The sequence below is a fragment of the Cebus imitator genome, unplaced genomic scaffold, assembly GCF_001604975.1.
Source record: "Cebus imitator isolate Cc_AM_T3 unplaced genomic scaffold, Cebus_imitator-1.0 Scaffold655, whole genome shotgun sequence".
Lineage (NCBI taxonomy): Eukaryota > Metazoa > Chordata > Mammalia > Primates > Cebidae > Cebus > Cebus imitator.
The window spans coordinates 497,817-513,263 of NW_016107970.1; the positions used below are offsets into that span (position 1 = coordinate 497,817).

Below are 15,447 nucleotides of genomic sequence, written 5' to 3' on the forward strand. Positions count from 1 at the left end.
GTTGACCAGGATGGTCTCGATCTCTTGACCTCGTGATCCACCCGCCTCGGCCTCCCAAAGTGCTGGGATTACAGGCTTGAGCCACCGCGCCCGGCCCCCACCCCCATTCTTACAAAATAATCAGGGGATCCTATGTCATAGCCATTGCTTGCCCATACAATACCTTGAATGAATAAGGGATTTTCCACCAAGCCCCACTTGGCCTCCTCAGCCAAGGGGGGCCCAATCTGCTTGATAACTCCTAGTCCTGGCCTATCCCTAATTAGATGCTAATATAAAGGTTGACAGATCTAGGCAGTGATAAAAACAGATTTGGCCAGGCTCTGTGGCTCACACCTAGCGTACTAGGGTCACACCTAGTAATCCCAGCACTTTGGGAGGTCAAGGCGGGTGGATCACTTTAGGTCAGGAGTTTCAGACCAGCCTGGCCAACATGGTGAAACACCGTCTCTACTAAAAATACACCTGTAGTCCCAGCTACGTGGAAGGCTGAGGTGGGAGAATCGCTTAAACCTGGGAGGCTGCAGTTAGCCAAGATAGCACCATTGAACTCCAGCCTGGGTGATAAGAGTGAAACCCTGTCTTTACAAAGATTCAATGCTTGAACCTGGGAGGCGGAGGAGGTTGCAGTGAGCTGAAATCGCACCACTGCACTCCAGCCTCGGCGACAGCGAGATTCCATCAAAAAAAAAAAAAAAAAAAAAAAAAAAAAAAAAAAAGATTCAAGAGATATCCAGGAGGTAAAATTGATGGGACTTGGCAACTGTAAGAAATGTAAGGAAAAGGGAAGAGTCAAAGCTGACGACCTAATGATAACAGCTTGGTTAAGGTATAGAGTGGAGCCGTTCAATAAAGAATAAGCAAGACTGAGTTGGGGATGCATGTAAGTTTAGGATGAACTGAACAGCAATGTGTGAAATCAAGGTGAAACTTAGACCTATAAGTCTAGGACACAGGAAAGAAATCTAGCATCACTGGAAAATTCTGGAGTAGCCAAAAATCATCTGAAGCATGTATAGTCAAAAGGCAGTTGCTTAGGAAAGAACCCTGGGAACACTGTCCAAGGAAGGGAGGGACAAAATGGGAAGAGAAACCTGCAAGAAGTTACTGAGACTGCCAATTTACCACTGGCCTCCTCAGCGAAGGGGGGCCCAAACTGCTTGACAACTCCTTGTTCTGGCCTATCCCTAATTAGATGCTAATATAAAGGTTGACAGATCTAGGTAGTGATAAAAACAGATTTGGCTGGGCTCTGTGGCTCACACCTAGCCTACTAGGGTCACACCTAGTAATCCCAGCTCATAGTCTCTGCTACAAGACCATGAGCTCCCAAAGCAGGGATCCTTTTTTATAGCTCTGCATTCTCACCTCCTAGCTCAGTGCTAAACCTTTGAATTTTCACTGAACTGAGGAGCTTCCTGAATCACCCTTGTACACCCAAACCTATAAAAAGTGTCTGTAAGCACTCCCTAATTTCTCACTAAGTTTGGTTAATTCTTACTTGACCGCCCCTTCTGCTCACTAATTAGGCTAAAATAATACCAAATAGTAAGCTTATTTTTAGAGAAAATCTATCAATCATCTAGATTTCCTTATTTAACTTTGATGCTGCTATTCTGACTAATCTCATAACTGCTAGTGAAAAACTTACTGTGTGTATGTAGATAATAGGAACAAAGAAGAAACCAAAATTGCAATGAAGATAAATTATGTGCATTTACAACCTGACCACCATCCAATCATACTTCTGATTAAGAAGACACATTTTAAGCTACATTATTTCAGATTTATCAGTGATTCTGAAAATTACAAGTGGCAGGGTACAGGACCTTAAGTCAATTCATCAGTCCATCCCTCACTAGCTGTTATGTCTTTGGGCAAATTATTTTCAGCCTCTCTCAGCCTAATGTGGTAATGAAGGAAACATTGCTCACATGGTGTCTAGCCCATAGCAAACACTTGGGAACGGTTAGCTATTATTTTCATCGTGGTACATTAAATTGCTTCCCCCAAAGAGCCATTTTATTATTATTATTGAGATGGAGTGTTGCTCTGCCACCCAGGCTGGAATGCAGTGGCTCGACCTCATCTCACTGCAGCCTCCACCTCCTGGGCCCAAGTGATTCTCATGCCTCAGTCCCTTGAGTTGCTGGATTACAGGCTCCCACCACCATGTCTGGCTAATTTTTGGATTTTTAGTAGAGATGGGTTTTGCCATGTTGGCCAGGCTGGTTTCGAACTCCTGGCCTCAAGTGATCTGCCCACCTCAGGCTTCCAAAGTGCTGGGATTACAGGTATAGGCCACCATGCCCAGCCCCTAAAGAGCCACTTTAAACCTTACTCTTACCATCTTAGGAGGGCAGTTTCACATTGCTTCTAACCTCCTCCTGGCCTCTCAATCTTGAGTTGTTTAATCTTATTTGCTTTATTTTCTTGGTTCCTCTAAGTTATCATCTCTGAATTAAAAAGAGCTTTAGAACAAAAAAAAAAAAGTAAAAAAAATTTTGAGAATTATTTTCAAATAAATGTCCATTGTATAGAATGGATCTGTGGCCAGCCGCTTCTACATCTACACCCAACATCTGGCTCCCTTCAGAGCTCTGAATGGACAGGATCAGGATTTGATTCAGGAGGATTAGGATGTGAAGAATCCATGTTTGAGGGACTCAGTTCTCCAACCGGCTCAAAGGGTCTCCAGTTTGCATAAGTCACCTCCTGGGCCAGCTGCTCCAGGGAAGGACGGCCTAATATCAGATTTCGAAGTGAGATACAAGTCATCAGGAAGCTGAAAAACAGAAAAAAGCCGAGCCAGTTCAAATTCCTGTTTCAACATTAGGATTTCAGCTAAAGCCCTTCTAAGGCACCTGATCCTCGCTCCTCCAACACAGGCATATATGAGCATCTCCCCACAAGTGACCCTCTATGTCCCAGTGGGAAGGGTACCCCACTTTTTTTTTTTTGAGATGGAGTTTCACTCTTATTGCCTGGGCTGGAGTGAAATGGCGCCAGCTTGGCTCACCGCAACCCCCGCCTCCTAAGTTCAAGCGATTCTCCTGCCTCTGCCTTCCAAGTAGCTGAGATTACAGGCATGCACCACCATGCCCAGCTAATTTTGTATTTTTAATAGAGATGAGGTTTCTCCATGTTGGTCAAGGTGGTCTTGAACGCCTGATCTCAAGTGATCTGCCCACCTCAGCATCCCAAAGTGCTGGGATTACAGGCATAAGACACTGTGCCCAGCCTGGTACCCCACTCTTTATACAGTCTGGTAGAAGATTCTAGGATAGGGTAGGAACAGCCCACAGACAGGCTGGAGATAAGCTGAGGCAGAACAAGAAAGCAGGCCATCAGACATAGGCCACTTATTCTTCCAGTAAATTAGGGAGAAGAATGGCAGGAAAAGGTATCTAGAGCTAAACCGTTGTTTCTTGTGTAAGAGTCTTTAGTGTTACCCTCTCCAGAGGAAAGCTACCAAGCTTGCCAACATACAATGGCAATGACAAATGTGGTGGTGAACTGACCTGCGGCGAAAGACATAGAGCTTTCGCAACAAGAAGCGGAAGAATCGCTCATGGAAAGGAGTATTTCGTCGGCGTTCAATCTCCTGGAGCCTTTGTTGGCGTCTAAGAAAGGTCTGAACCAGAGGTGTTGGCTCAGGGCCACCTTTTACTTCCCCTTCCAACAGAGGCTGCAGCTCTGGGGGTAGAGGCCGTGTTTCTGCCCGGAAGACAGAAAAAAGGAATCACTGAGATGGATCACTCTCTCCCCTTAGAACTCCCCTTCTGCCAGCTAGAGACTTCAAGTTCATTCTTGAATGGCTGGAACCTCATTCATAACCCTGACCTCTTGAAACCAGGGGCTATCTTAGCCAAATGTTCATATACTTACCACTTCCATTCTCCACCTTTTCCTTTAATTCTTGCAGATATGCTAGGTCTTGCTCCAGTGTAAGCTCTGTAGTGTTGACATAGACATACATGTAGCAAGAAGGACTAGGTGATGTCGTATATACCTTATGGTACTCACCAGCAGGCAACTGATGAGGGAGAAGAAATGGATAAATTTCACCAGCTTTTCTCTAGCCAGCCTGTGGCCTCCCTACTCTATGACTCTTGGCTTCTTTCTACTCAATTGTGTTTTGGAATTAGAAGTAACTAACCTCTAGAATCCTAGATGAGTTTATTCACAGTCCCAGGGGCCCTTGTTTTTTTGTTTTTGTTTTTGTTTTTTTTGAGCTCCACTGCATTACTGCTATGGTAAAATATTTTCAGTCTATAATAAATGCACCTTGCTCATCTAAGCTTTCTGCCATTGTTTTTTAAATTGTTAAAGATGGGGTCTCACTATGTTGCTCAGGCTGACTATAAATTCCTGGCTTCCTGCCTTAGCCTCCTAAGTAGCTGGTATTACTGGTGTGAGCCACCACACTCAGCTCTTTCTGCTGTTAATCCCAGCAAAATACCTGCATTTTTTCTCCCTCTTGAAGAGTCTGGTTCTTCTGTTCTGCCACCAGCTCCACAGTCACTTCCCCCTGCAACAGCTGGATGCTAGTGTTGCCCAGGTCTTCACTCACAAAATTCTCCAAGTGCAGTCCTGCCAGACCAACAGCGTTCATCATCCTACCCCACGGTAGAGTGAACTCACTCCCAGCCAAAACAGAGACAACACACCTTTACCACCATTACCCCCTTAGGTTTCAAAAGCATTCCCTTCTCCTCTCCCACCACACGGAATGTCCCTGGCCAAGGCAGTCAGAAGGAAAGACAGCAAAGCCTTTTCTCACTTTGCTCCATACCAGGGAAATCTGCAATGAAGACCACCTCAGTGTGGTTGTCCAGGCTGCTCTTGATTTCCTGTAACTTGGCCCTCCAAGGAGACAGGTCCATCAAGAGTGGTTGCACCCAGGATGTGCGCTGAAAGGGGGACCAAGCGGCCTGCACGATGTCCACACGAGGGTCAAAAATCCTTAGGAAAGAAAACCATGTTCTAAGGACACCACAGTCACCCACCCACCAGAACTTCCGGTTCTGTCCCTTTCATCATTATTCTGAAGGAGAGGGAATAGAGGAAAAAGAAATGGCTTGTGTTGCCATGTTATTGCCAGTCCAGGGCAGAGAGAGAAGACAGAAGAGATCTGGAGCACTGGGGATAATGGGGGTTAGTGGCTACCTGAGAAGGCATTGTGTTAACAGTGTCTAAAAAAAGTCAACTCACTTTTCTCCTGGATGATGGTGCCCCCTGCTGGAAGCAACCAGCTATGCCCACAACCAGATCAATGGGGACATGCACTAGAGGAAGGACAGCCTTTTAAGCAAGACAACACCAGGGAGCAAGGGCTGTTTATCTTGGTAAAAAGAATTGTGCTCCATTTTTTCCCACTCTCCGCTCCCCTTGCCCACCTCTGCTGGAAGCGGTCATTGATGGAGACCCAAATATCAAAGTAGATCTGGGGCTCAGTGACATTATACTTGGGAAGCAGGCGGCTCAGGCAAGTGGCATATTGCTTCAGCATGTCTGCGTGATCCTTCCATCGCCGGCTCTGTGTGAATACCTGCCCCAAACCCCCACATTAGTCCCACCTCATTATCATCAACTTCCAAGACAGGTCATGCGCTGCCAGTGGCACAATGAGATCCCTGCCTGCTGTCCATTCTGGCTAGGAAAACATAGAACTTGCCTTCGGGAATGAATTTTTCCTTGCTGGGCTAGTGGTGCTTACTTTTCCTAAATCTAATCTCAGTTCAAGAAAATGAATGACACTGTCCTAACTCAACCCACACAAAAGATAGTTCAATCTGGCTCTTGAGAAAAGGCAGAGCAAACTCAAATTTGTTTTGCTTTATGGTGTGTTTAAGACAAAACCAGACCCCAAAGCACAAGGGGGATCTGAAGAACACTAAATTGTCAGCATCAGACATCTCACCCCAGGGTTAAGGTAGCCCAGTTCACCGGTGCGGCCATCACGGTAGGTGATCTTCACATGCTGGTGGGAGCGGGAGTGCACCATCATGTCCCAGGAATAACCATACAGCCCATTAGTCCAGTTGTTATAGCCCTAGGAAAGCAGGGCAGAGGGGAATCAGCCCAACGCTTCTCACACTAACCCCAGAAGGGGCTGCAAAACCAGCCCCATTCTTTCCCAACTGCTGTCATCTGTTCCTTTCTAAGTCCAGCCTTTGCCATATACTCCACAGCCCTTACAAACCTGGGTGAGGAAATGAGAATAGGGCAGGAATAGCTGCTCTAGGAGGTACAGTAGGGTGAAGGCAGCTCCCAGCTGATGGCGCAGCCCTGGCTTCTGGCCACCTTTGGCCCGGCTCCTCTTATACACACAGGAAACACTGGGCTGAGGGGCTGCCTTGAGGGGCAGCAGTTCTTGCAACCTTTGGGGGCAGTAGGACACCAGCCTCCGAGGCCACTCAGGGGAGCAGAAGAGAGGGCTGCTGGCCAGCATGACATAGGAGAACATACCTAGGAACGCAGGGAGAAAATATGTATTTCAGAAGTCTGGTTGGACCTCTTCAACCCTGTTCCCTTAGGAGACTTCTCCCAGGTGTTCCACTGAAAGGAAAGTTTTTTGTTTGTTTTTTTTTTGAGATGGAATCTCGCTCTGTCGCCCAGGCTGGAGTGCAGTGATACAATCTCAGCTTGAGCCTCTACATCCTGGGTTCAAGTCATTCTCCAGCCTCAGTCTCCCAAGTAGCTGGGATTACAGGCATGCGCCACCACGTTGAGCTAATTTTGTATTTTTAGTAGAGACAGGTTTCACCATGTTGGCCAGGCTGGTCTCAAATTCCTGACCTCAGGTGATCCACCTGCCTCGGCCTCCCAAAGTGCTGGGATTACAGGTGTGAGCCACCATGCCTGGCCAGAAAGTAATAAGATATTTGTTCTTCCTGGAGATTCCTTACTATACAACATACTGAGCCCAGAAGCCCCAATCCTCTTATCCCCATTTATTCCTACTTCGTAGTGACTGCCCTGGGTTCAATTTAGCTCCTGCTCACACCACCCTCTCCCACTCCCAATTAATGGCTCTGGCTAGTCCCTTCCTGCAAAACTGTGGTTCCTGTTTCCTGCCAGGCTACAGGTACTGACCAATGCTGAAAAGCTGGGAATTCATGCAGTGGAAGTAGGACACAAAGAAGAGGCCAATGGATCTTGAGGCATCAAAAAAGAGCAGGAAACCAGCTGAGAGGTCAAGCAGCAGCCCGCCCCAGTGCACGACCAGCAGGCTAGTCAGCTCCTCGGACAACAATAGTCTGCAAACACATGGAGAAAGTTCAAGCACCAGCTCACTGGAGAACACAGCAGTCAAAGGACATTCATAGTATGAACGTGCCTTGGCTACTCCAGTGGCTGGGGAGAGGCCCAAGGTACATAATCCACCCATGAAGACACCCCTCTAGGTGTTTTTTTTTTTTTTGACACAAAGTTTTGCTCTATCACCCACCCTGGAAGGCAGTGGCATGATCATGGCTCACTGGAGCCTCAAACTTCTGGACTCAAGTAATCCTCCTGCCTCAGCCTCCCAAGTAGCTGAGACCACAGGAACATGCCACCAGGCCTAGCTGTTTTTTTTTTTTTTTTTTTTTGAGACGGAGTTTCACTCATCTTACCCAGGCTGGAGTGCAATGGCGCGATCTCGGCTCACCGCAACCTCCGCCTCCTGGGTTCAAGCAATTCTCCTGCCTCAGCCTCCTGAGTAGCTGGGATTACAGGCACGCACCACCATGCCCAGCTAATTTTTTGTACTTTTAGTAGAGACGGGGTTTCACCATGTTGACCAGGATGGTCTCGATCTCTTGACCTCGTGATCTACCCGCCTCGGCCTCCCAAAGTGCTGGGGGCCTAGCTGTTTTTTAAATTTTTTTTGTAGAGACAGAGTCTTATATTGCTCAGGCTGGTCTTGAACTCCTGGGCTCAACCAATCCTCCCACCCCAGCATCCCAAAGTGCCAGGATTACAGGCATGAGCCACCATGCCCAGCCCCCTCTACATTTTCACACACTTTAGGTGTTCAATGTTTTTCAACATATCCTATGTAATAAGCAAGGGCAGATCTCCTAGGACAAAATTTCACTGACATATGTGTGTGTTGTAGAAAGCAGGTTCCCCATGGAGGTCATGAGTGAGAGGAAACTTTAAAAGGTGAATGCTTGGCTAACATAATAATGAAGTCAAACTTCAGGAACTGGAAAATAACAGGGAAGAAGAAAGAATACAGTAAAACAAGAGTAAAGAAGAAATGGGAAGAAAACAGAAATCAGAGAGGCGACCCTTTGTTTTGTGGAAGCGGTTATAATGTTTTTTGTCAGAGCCTGAAGAGTCAGTGCCCATCTTCTCAGTATACCAGCTGCAGCGGTCTTACAGGAGGCTAGAGTGGCAAGGAAAGGACACGGGCACCACCGACGGGAGCTGCTGGGGGCACTGGCTCAGTCACCAAGTCAGCCAGTTCTAGCTCTTTCCTTACCTTTTTAAATTTGTTTTCCTTTCTTGCCCCTCTATACCATATATCTCCTAAGAGCAGCTAGGGCTCAATCTTTTGACACCACTGACTCTGCTTCTGCTGAATAGAGAGATGAGTGGACAAAGGAAGGCATGTGGCAAATTCAGGCAAAGTAGGAACAGCTGCCATTACTGAGAGAGATGAATCACCTGCTCTATACCCATGCCTCAAAGAGGCCTCCACCCTGACTGCCACTCACTTGAAGGGACTGAAGAGCCAGTGCCGGGACAAATATTCCATGGAATAGCCTTCAACCCAGTCTGCATCCAGCTTTTTCACACCCGCGATGAAGTACACAATGAAGATCTGAAAACAAAATGTAACACAAAGTTCAAGCAAAAAAAGAATTTTTTCTACAGATGGGCAAGAATAAAATAAGGAGCATATAGATAGGACCACTTGAATCCATGCTCCCAGCTTACAATCCTTGGCCCAAATAACCTACTTATATATACTTTTTTTTTTTTGGGACGGAGTTTCGCTCGTTACCCAGGCTGGAGTGCAATGGCGCGATCTCGGCTCACCGCAACCTCCGCCTCCCGGGTTCAGGCAATTCTCCTGCCTCAGCCTCCTGAGTAGCTGGGATTACAGGCACGTNCTGAGTCGCTGGGATTACAAGCACGCACCACCATGCCCAGCTAATTTTTTGTATTTTTAGTAGAGACGGGGTTTCACCATGTTGACCAGGATGGTATCGATCTCTTGACCTCGTGATCCACCCGCCTCGGCCTCCCAAAGTGCTGGGATTACAGGCTTGAGCCACCGCACCCAGCTATATGTTTTTTAATGAATAAAATAAATGTTCATCTGAGTCCAGGGCCCAAGGAAGAATAGACTCCATCTTCTATTCATTCATCTCAGGAATTCATTCATCCAGCCAGCATTTACTGAAATCCAACCAATGCCAAGCACGGTGTCAGGCACCAAGGAAGAAGTCATAAAGCACAGACTTAATCCTTTCTCTTTGTTATGAGGATTTCAATCTAGAAGGGACAAAGCTCTAGTCTTTCCATGACAAATGAGATAATTCACGGATTAAGGGATTGGAAAAAATGAGAAAGCCAGCCTAGCTTTCCAGCAAAGGGTAAAAAAAGAAGATCCAGGGAGGCAGCAGAGAGTGTAGTCTGGCAGTGGGATGACCATGCTGACCACAGTGGCTGTCAAGGAGCTCCTCCCTCTGTCCAAAAGTGCTGTACCTGGCCACGCAGCACTGCATAGTTCCAAAGGGGCACATGGGCATTCCTCCTACGGGCATTCAGCAGGCCATCCACAGACCTATACCAAGGGAGGTAAACATTGAGGGGGGCTGCTTAGTCCAGCTACATCTCCATCTTTCCTTTAATATACAATAATCTTATCTATCCTGGGCACATCTCCCATACCCTCCCTGGCTATTCTGAGACCTTTTAGAATTATATGAGCAAATTCTAATGTGATTATACAAGTCATAGAAGAAATATTGCTACTAAGTTATAACAGCAAAAAGTTCAGTATTTCCTGTTAGATCACAACTGAATTTGTTCTAATGGATCAAATCAGGAAAAAAGGACTAAATGCTAGAAAATTACTGAAAAAGGAAAGGAATTTGATGGAATGTTTGAAAAGCTATGTGTGTGTAAATAAATATGCAGTATATTATCTTTAAAAAAAAAATCAAAACACTCAACAGCAGAGTAACATACAACATAAACTGACGTTTCATAGATCTGAATGCCAGGATGCAGTGCAAGAGGGTCCCCTGCTAACAGCCTGTATTCTGGAAGAGAGCTGATAAACCTAGGCTACTAACACCAGATGTTCTCTGGGGAAGCAGAAGCAAAACAAGTTTTCAAGAAGTAGAAACTGGGAAAGGGGCAGCTTATACTGTGGTCAAGAGCACTGGACTCTACAGTCAAGAACACCTAGACTCACTTCTGGTTTTTTGGTTTTTTTGTTTGTTTGTTTGTTTGTTTTTTGTGTGTGTGTGTGTGTTTTTTTAAGAGAGTGTCAGCTTATACTGTGGTCAAGAGCACTGGACTCTACAGTCAAGAACACCTAGACTCACTTCTGGTTTTTTTTTTTTTTTTTTTTTTTTTTTTTTTTTTTTTTTTTTGTGTGTGTGTGTGTGTGTGTGTGTGTGTGTGTGTTTTTAAGACAGTGTCTCGCTTTGTCGCCCAGGCTGGAGTACAATGGCACGGTCTCGGCTCACTACAACCTCTGCCTCCTGGGTTCAAGTGATTCTCTTGCCTCAGCCTCCCAAGTAGCTGGGATTACAGATGCCGCCACCATGCCTGGCTAATTTTGTATTTTTAGTACAGATGGGGTAACACCATGTTGGCCAGGCTGGTCTTAAACTCCTGAGCTCAGGTGATCCACCCACCTTGGCCTCCCAAAGTGCTGGGATTACAGGTGTGAGCCACCGGGGCCCACTTCTGTTTCTTAACTGCTAGCTGACCGCAGGCAAATCCTTTACTTCTCTAAGACTTAGTTTCTTTATCTTTAAAATGTGAACAGGCCAGGCTCAGTGGATCACGCCTATAATCCCAACATTTTAGGAAGCTAAAGCAAGAGCCCAGGAGTTTGAGTTGGCAGTGAGCTATGACTACACCGCTGCACTATGGCCTCAGTGACAGAGCAAGACCCTGACTCTAAAAAACAAAACCCAAAAAACATAAAATGTGAACAGCACCATCAACCTTATAGGGTTTTAATGAGGAAAAATTCTAAATATTTAATATAGTGCCTGCCATGTGGAAACCCCTGAATAAACGACGTGATTTTTTCAAAATGCATAAAGTCATAAAAATGGAACCTTTGACTAGCCTAAGCAACGCAGTGAGATCCCGTCTCTACAAAAATTTTTTAAAAGTAGCTGAGTGTGGTGGCACTGTTGTTCCAGCTTCTCAGGAGGCTGAGAATGGAAGGATCCCTTGAACCCAAGAAGGTCAAGGCTGCAGTGAGCTATGATCACGCCACTGCACTCTAGCCTGGGTGACAGAGTAAGATGTCATTTCAAAAATATACCCCCAAAACGGAACTTTTCAAGGATATTCTGTCAAAACTGCCTCTTAATTCTCTGTGATCAGAGCTGGCCACTATGAATGAGTTTCAAGTTTTACCAAAGGGGTATTTTTATGTGAGTATTAACAGGCTAGGCACAGTGGCTCACGCCTATAATCACAGGACTTTGGGATAGGAGAGGACTGCTTGAGCCCAGAAGTTCAAGACCAGCCTGGGCAACAAGGCAAGACCCCATCTCTATTTAAAAATAAATAAATAAAAAGAAAAATAAAATCTAATAACTGTTAATGAATTTAATGTTTGAGATTTTTTCCCCCACATACTCATTTTATTGACACCCACCCAACATATAAAGAATCCTTAAGGTCACCTGCCCTGCCACATTGTTTTCAAATCCCTTCTCCACCTCCCCTGGGAGATGGTCACCTAAGCCAGAAATGGGGAAGGGTTACCTCCTCCTAGAAGAGCAATGGTGAGCAGCCCTGGTGGGCCCTCTTCTCCTGACATGATCTCTTCCTCACAGCAACTTCTACTTTTGGCTCTAGCTCTGCCCTTCTGGGCTCACACAGAGAAAGTCTACTCCTTCTTCCATATAACCATCCTTAAAGTATCAGAAAATAGCTATGTTTGGCTTTGGTATTCTCTTTTTCTCTCTAAGAGGATTACAAGAGGTGAATAAATCAAGGCACCTGGGGAGATATGGAAAGAATGAAGGGGTGGGATGGGGCCATTTTGCTTTTTGTCATCTTAAGTACTCCAACTAGTTGACCTTTTCCCCTCCCAAATCCACCCAGATCAAAGTGACCTTGTAACCACACTTTGCAAAGCGTGACTGAAAATATCCTTACTGAGACAAATTCTAAAACCTCACTGGGCCCCTATCTCTGGTAACCATCCTGACCCAGCCAACCCCTCCCCTTTGGTCCCCCAGACTCATACCAGTAGTGATTTGCATCCATGAATGTCAGCTGAAAGGCCAACAACCCATAAAGATAGGAGTGGTTGTTCCATGATGTCTTGTCCAGGAGAAACACATACCAGTATGGCAGCAGGAATAACACACAGCTTATCCGGTAGCAAAGGCCCAGCATCATGCCCAGTGCCCCTGGGATTTGTAGGGAGAGGATTAAGAAGTCAAGAGGTCACCACAGACCCAGTTTCCCTGGGGTAGAATACAGCTGACATTAAGAAAAATCAAACAGTGTATAATCAGGTAAAACTAAATGAAAATTAAATGTTATTTTAATATTTTAAAAAGAATTATGGGATCACAGCTCAGGTGACACACAGGTCAACAGCATCAAACTGATCACAGCAGAAGTGAAATAAGGCACCAAAGACTTTGACTATTCACCAGCATACTTCTATTTCTGCGTTTCTGGCAGGCCAGTCAATATTTCCATCTCTCCCACAATTCCCCTCACCCAGAAACATGATGGTGTAGACAAGATACATCCAGTCAAGGGGCAGTGGGTGTAGGGCATCCAGCAAGGGGAAGCGGCACACATCCAGCCCATCAAGGTATTTTCGGTCCAGGGAGCTGAGCCCCCGCTCCTGGGGAATGTCTAGCACCATCAAGAACCCTAAGAAGGCAATAGGGGAGGAGGTCATCTCAGATAAGGAAGCAGTAGAATACAGTGGAACACAGTTGAGAGTGTGCAGCTCCAGGGTCAGACTTCTAATCTTGGCTCTACCATTTATTCAGCATTAATTTCTGAGTGCCTACTCTGCATAGTGCTATGTCAGTTATGCCTTTTAGAACAGCCCCTGCAGCTCAGTTAACTAATTCCCCATTTGTGAGAGGGGACTATGTCACAGGATTACAGAGAGGATTAAATTAGAGAAATGTACAAAATGCTATAAAAACTGATAAGGTCTTGACAGCTGGAAAGATCCATCCTACTGAGCTTCAGAAAGTGCTCTGGGACTGCTTCTCAACCATTTTTGCTTCCTGGCACACCCAGAAAACAGTTGCATTTCATCAACATGCCAGGAATAAACAGAAGCGGCTACTCAGATCAGGAAGCAAGCTTGAGATAAGGCAGGGTTTCTCAACCTCAGGACTAGTCACATTTTGGGCTGGTTAATTATTTATTGAGAAGGATTAGCCAATGTACCATAGGACATTCAGGAGCATCCCTGACCTCTATACAGATGCCAGAAGCCACCTATTCTTCCTCCCCCAAGTTAGGACAACTAAAAATGTCTCCAAACATTGCTTCACATCCCCCAGGGAGCAAAACGGTCTCCAGTTGAGAACTACTGGGCTAAGGAGTCTAATATCTCTGCACATCTGTAAACCATTCCAAGCACACCATGCTGTGGCCTGAGTTAAGAAGCTCTTGATTAGGGAGTCACAGCCAAAATGTATGGTCCTTGTGACCCCTTGCTCTGTTTCTCTGAGTCCTCTGGGCAACTTCATGCCACAAGCGAAATGGGTCACTGCTGCCTTGCCTCTGCTTATCATATAGCCTCAGATCAAAGCATTTCTAGCCGGGCGCGATGGCTCACACCTGGAATCCTAGTACTTTGGGAGGTCAAGGCGGGTGGATCACATGAGGTCAGGAGTTCGAGACCAGCCTGGCCAAAGTGGTGAAACTAAAAAACTACTAAAAATAAAAAAAAAAAAAAAAAAAAAAAAAAAAAAAAAAAAAAAAAAAAAAAAAGCCAGGTGTGGTGGCAACGGCCTAGCCTGTAATTTCAGCTACTTGGGAGGCTGAGGCGGGAGAACTGCTTGAACCCAGGAGGTGGAGGTTGCAGCGAGGCGGGATCACGTCATTGCACTCCAGCTTGGGCAACAAGAGCGAAACTCTGTCTCAAAAAAAAGGAGTTCCGGCCACCAAGTAAATCCTAACGGAAGGAGACAAAGCATGTAACGTTTAATCCTAAACGTTACAAAGACCTCTTCTTTTATACAATATATTCAGCTCTGAGGAAAAGGGAGCTAAGTCTATTTGCAACCGAAAAATTGACGATTGTCATTCTCCCACCCCCAACCAAACTGCTCCCACCCATAAACTGGACTCACCAAAAAGAAAACGAAAGACAGCCAGGCTTGCAGGGTCCACTGGTCGATTCAGCAAGGTCACCAGCCTCCGCCAGCTGGACAAATCTGTCCACTCAAAACCCAAGAGTTTCCCCATTCGGCTGCCCTGCCTGGGCCCTGAGATCTGTTCAGCCTTGTCTTTCTGTACTTTATCTGCAACCAACAAATAGAGAATATGTGTGTGCGGGAGTGGGCTCCACCTCAAATCACAGAAATCACAGCACCAACAGCCCAGAGCTTCCGCCCACCTGGGTTGGCTCAATGATCTGACTACAGAGAAATTCCGGCAGTGCAGCCCCTCCTCCAAGATCCCCCAATGTCCCAGTACTCCTCAGACTACAGCCCCCTAACCGTTAAGTGCTCCCGAATGTCATCATCATCCAGAAGCCGCAGGCTGCAACCTGTCACAGCACGCCCCTTTCCCCATGGAGCCCCACCCCCGCAACCAGGACTCACTGGGCGTCCTCCACCCACCGCCCCTCTAAGACCAGCGCTCCTCGGTATTCTCTGCCGGACTGCGAGGCCCTAAGCCTACCTGAGCTGGGCGGGGTCCGCGCGGACCTGGCAGACACTGCCATCGCTCCGCGGAAGAGGCAAGTGGGTCACAGCAACAGCGTCTCTGCACAGCTGCCGCCAGGAGAATTCGCTTCCCTAGGCTCCGCCTCCCGACGCGTCAGCAGCTGTGCGGCCGGTCGGAAAACGCCAGCACTGTCGTAAATACTACGCCCGGACCAGCAGCGCCGGATTCCTTGCTTGGCGACAGGGGGCGGAACGGGGAGCCCTGGGGCGGGGCGATGATACCCCGTAGTGCCGTTGATTTCCAGGCGCACTCCTAGACTCCTCACCCCTCAGGCCTTCCGAGGCGCCTCTCCATTTTTTTTTTTCCTTTTTT

The 15,447-nt window shown here is 46.6% G+C and overlaps 1 protein-coding gene across 5 annotated transcripts; it reads right to left on the reverse strand.

Annotated features, from left to right (window-relative positions):
* Window positions 1-1,557: 1,557 nt before the first annotated feature.
* Window positions 1,558-15,357, reverse strand: GGCX (gamma-glutamyl carboxylase). 5 transcript variants are annotated; one of them, XM_017517987.2, is made up of 15 exons: window positions 15,091-15,333; window positions 14,538-14,708; window positions 12,934-13,092; window positions 12,449-12,614; window positions 9,706-9,784; window positions 8,709-8,815; window positions 7,099-7,262; window positions 6,206-6,471; window positions 5,924-6,055; window positions 5,400-5,551; window positions 4,796-4,965; window positions 4,463-4,641; window positions 3,889-4,036; window positions 3,522-3,717; window positions 1,558-2,785 (listed from the first exon to the last, which is right to left on the reverse strand). In XM_017517987.2, exons 1-15 carry the CDS (start codon window positions 15,131-15,133, stop codon window positions 2,593-2,595), a joined length of 2,325 nt encoding a protein of 774 aa, XP_017373476.1. In that variant the 5' UTR covers window positions 15,134-15,333; the 3' UTR covers window positions 1,558-2,592. The 5 variants fall into 5 exon arrangements, with proteins under 5 accessions (XP_017373476.1, XP_017373478.1, XP_017373481.1 ...); XM_017517989.2 differs by lacking the exon at window positions 15,091-15,333 and adding an exon at window positions 14,907-15,006; XM_017517988.2 differs by having other exon boundaries at window positions 1,692-2,785; window positions 4,463-4,593; window positions 15,091-15,259.
* Between the last annotated feature and the right edge of the window lie 90 nt (window positions 15,358-15,447).